The sequence below is a fragment of the Brassica napus genome, chromosome C4, assembly GCF_020379485.1.
Source record: "Brassica napus cultivar Da-Ae chromosome C4, Da-Ae, whole genome shotgun sequence".
Classification (NCBI taxonomy): domain Eukaryota; kingdom Viridiplantae; phylum Streptophyta; class Magnoliopsida; order Brassicales; family Brassicaceae; genus Brassica; species Brassica napus.
Window position 1 is genome coordinate 42278957 of NC_063447.1, and position 3079 is coordinate 42282035.

General features: G+C 38.1%; 1 protein-coding gene across 1 annotated transcript; it reads left to right on the top strand.

Annotated features, from left to right (window-relative positions):
* Positions 1-299: 299 nt before the first annotated feature.
* Positions 300-3079, top strand: LOC106410156 (tRNA threonylcarbamoyladenosine dehydratase-like). The gene is made up of 10 exons (XM_013850650.3): positions 300-449; positions 529-578; positions 676-760; positions 1207-1354; positions 1452-1664; positions 1734-2003; positions 2081-2296; positions 2379-2503; positions 2597-2654; positions 2763-3079. Exons 1-10 carry the CDS (start codon positions 358-360, stop codon positions 2871-2873), a joined length of 1368 nt encoding a protein of 455 aa, XP_013706104.2. The 5' UTR covers positions 300-357; the 3' UTR covers positions 2874-3079.

Here is a 3079-nt window from a genome sequence, read left to right on the forward strand (position 1 = left end):
ACAATCCGAGTTATCTGATATTTTACTTGAATTATCTGATATTTTACTTGTACTATCCATAATTATCTGAAAATAAAAGCAAAACGGAAATTGAATTAGACTCAAAATTTTCTCAGATATTAGTCGGTCTCGGCTTGTTACCTAAACAGAATCAAAAATCAAAATAGATGAACCGAAACTTGGTTTAGTTTATTAAATATCAGATGGACCACAACGGACCAGCCCACTTAGCCCAGAATCCTGACAAAAGAGGAAGATGGCGTCTACATTATGTGGCCCACTAAGGTTGTAAACATTAACTTTTGGTAGAAACATAAATTTATTAAACCCTTAAATTCGATTCGTGTCTTTGTCAAAATGGAAGAAAAATTGAAGTATCTGAGTCTGGTCGGAGCGGGAGCTCTAATGGGATCCGTCTCCACCGTCGCCCTCCTTAAACTTCTCTCCAGGTAAGAAACCGCAACTTCGATTCGATAGTGTTGTTTGCTTTGACATAATTAATTATTCGAGTTTTTTGTCCGTTTGCAGGAGCTCAGTGAAGCAGCAGCATGATGAAACCCCACTAACTAAACTGTTAGGTGCTAATCTATCTTCTTTTCTCCATTTTGAGATGAAAAATGAGCTCTCTTTGTTTGAATCCAATATCTAATTACAGACCTTTTTTTTTTGTTGCAGAAAAAAATCCAACAACAACAACAGTTACTGCAGCAATTGGTCAGGATCTTTTGGCTGATGAAATTGTTTCTGAACATTTAACCAGGTACCCTTTTCCACACTTTGCTGTCTTCATCTCAGTGAAGTGATTGTGTTGGGGCACTTTGACTAAGCATGTGTTACCAAATTTCTTGGAAATATCTTAGCTGAAACTAAAGAAACACCAAGCTATGATCTTTATGTATAATAATCTTTCTTTACATTACTATTATGTGAATCTTCTTGTATTGAGGTTTATTAAGCTTAGTGAAATGATTGGTTTGGAGCTGTAATATTGGAAAGATCGTGATTGATACCAAAAATACACACAAGTTATGATCTTTAAATATAAGATTCTTCTTTTACATATGTTAGCTTACTGTGTTGTGATGTGTGAATCTTATTTTATATTTGTTAGTTCACTGTGTTGTGATGTGTGAATCTTCTTGTATTGAGGCTCATAAGCACATAACCTGATGCTATATTTGATTCTAAAATGGTTTCTCTCGTCAGGAATATCCAGTTTTTCGATCTTGAAGCTCAGCGTAAAGTAACTGGATCATATGTGGTGGTCATTGGTCTTGGAGGTGTAGGGAGTCATGCTGCTTCTATGCTCTTGAGGTCTGGTGTTGGGAAGCTCCTCCTCGTTGACTTTGATCAGGTACTATTGGGGGGAGGGTTTCCACTCAAATTTGCTTACTAACTTTTGATCCTTTCCGTTGTTAATAATATACTTTTTCTTAATTACATGAGTTAAGGTGTCACTTTCATCATTAAATCGACACGCTGTTGCAACACGAGCAGATGTCGGTATCCCGAAAGCTGTCTGTCTCAAGAAGCATTTCTCTGCAATCTTTCCCGAATGCCATGTAGAAGCCAAGGTGTTGCTGTATGACTCATCCTCCGAAGAAGAGATTCTTTCAGGAAATCCAGATTTCGTTTTGGACTGCATTGACAACATCGATACAAAGGTTTGGCTTTCTTGAACTGATACAATAGAGAGCTTTGAAGCGCACTACTGATTCATGCACAATGTTTAGGTGGGGCTTTTGGCTGCTTGCCTTAAGAGGGGTTTGAAAGTTCTGTCTGCAACAGGTGCGGGTGCTAGAGCTGATCCAACAAGAATCAGAGTGGCTGATTTAAGAGAATCCACAATTGACCCTTTATCTCGATCTGTAAGACACAGATTGAGGAGAGAACACGGCATTGAAGGAGGCATTCCTGTCGTGTTTTCCCTGGAAAAACCAAAGGCAAAGCTGCTTCCCTTTAAGGGGCCAAACGGGGAAGACGAGAATCCTTCAGATTATCAAGTAACTGAATTTGAAAATACTCAAACTTGTACGTTTAGTCAGTCATCTTAAGATCCTGCTTGTTTGTGTTTTTTCAGGTAGTTCCTGGCTTTCGTGTTCGGATCATTCCTGTTCTAGGAACCATCCCTGCTATATTTGGACAAATCATGGCCTCCTACGTTATAACACAACTTGCTGGTGTGCAAGTTCAGATGGAGCCTATAGTGAACCTTGATTTGGATCATTACCGAATGCTTCTTCAACGCCTTATTGAGCATGAGGAAGCTGTTTATGGAACATCTGCTCAAGTCCAGGTATTCTTGAGAAATGCTGTAAAACGTTTGGTCTATTCTTGAAAATGATTTACGATTAGATCACTTTTTTATTTTTCTGTAGGTAGATGTTGAGGAAGTGAAATACATAGTGAAAGAGTTGTGGCACGGACGAAGTGCTAGAGATGAGGCTGCAAAAGATGTTGGGAGAGGAATGTGGCGAGCCATGAATGAGTTGATGCTCGTAAGGTATGTTCGCTTCATCTATTGAAACCAAACAGAAAAAAAAAAGGATTGTGTAATACATCCTCAGTCTCATAATGTGAAGTTATGATTAAACAGATGGGATGCAAAGAAGCCAGCATCAGTCTCAAACTTGATTCTGTTGAAGTTTAAAGAGGTTTGTTTTGTTTTTGGCTTAATGATAATAGCTTGAAATCATTGCATGACTTGTAGATTTTCGTTGGGATTGTGTTTACGTTGGAGGTATGATATTTTGTTATATTAGGCGGATGAACATGAGGCTAAGACTATTGAGGAAGTGAAGGAAACAGAAGCAGACTTCTTTGAAAAAGTTTCATGCGTGCTTAAGAAAGCAGAGCTGGATTTCTATGGCTAGAAGACAAAGAACCTACAGTACTATCAATCAGTCGCTAGGGATATAGACTATGAAACTACATGCCCCCTCTTTACCTTTTTCTTACAAAAATGTGAGTTCCTCAGATGCTTAGACAACATTTTTTTTTTTTTACCAATGTTGAGGATTAGATTTGGGAATATCTATGTAGTAATCAGTTTTGAAAGGAAAAGAAAATCATTTCACCA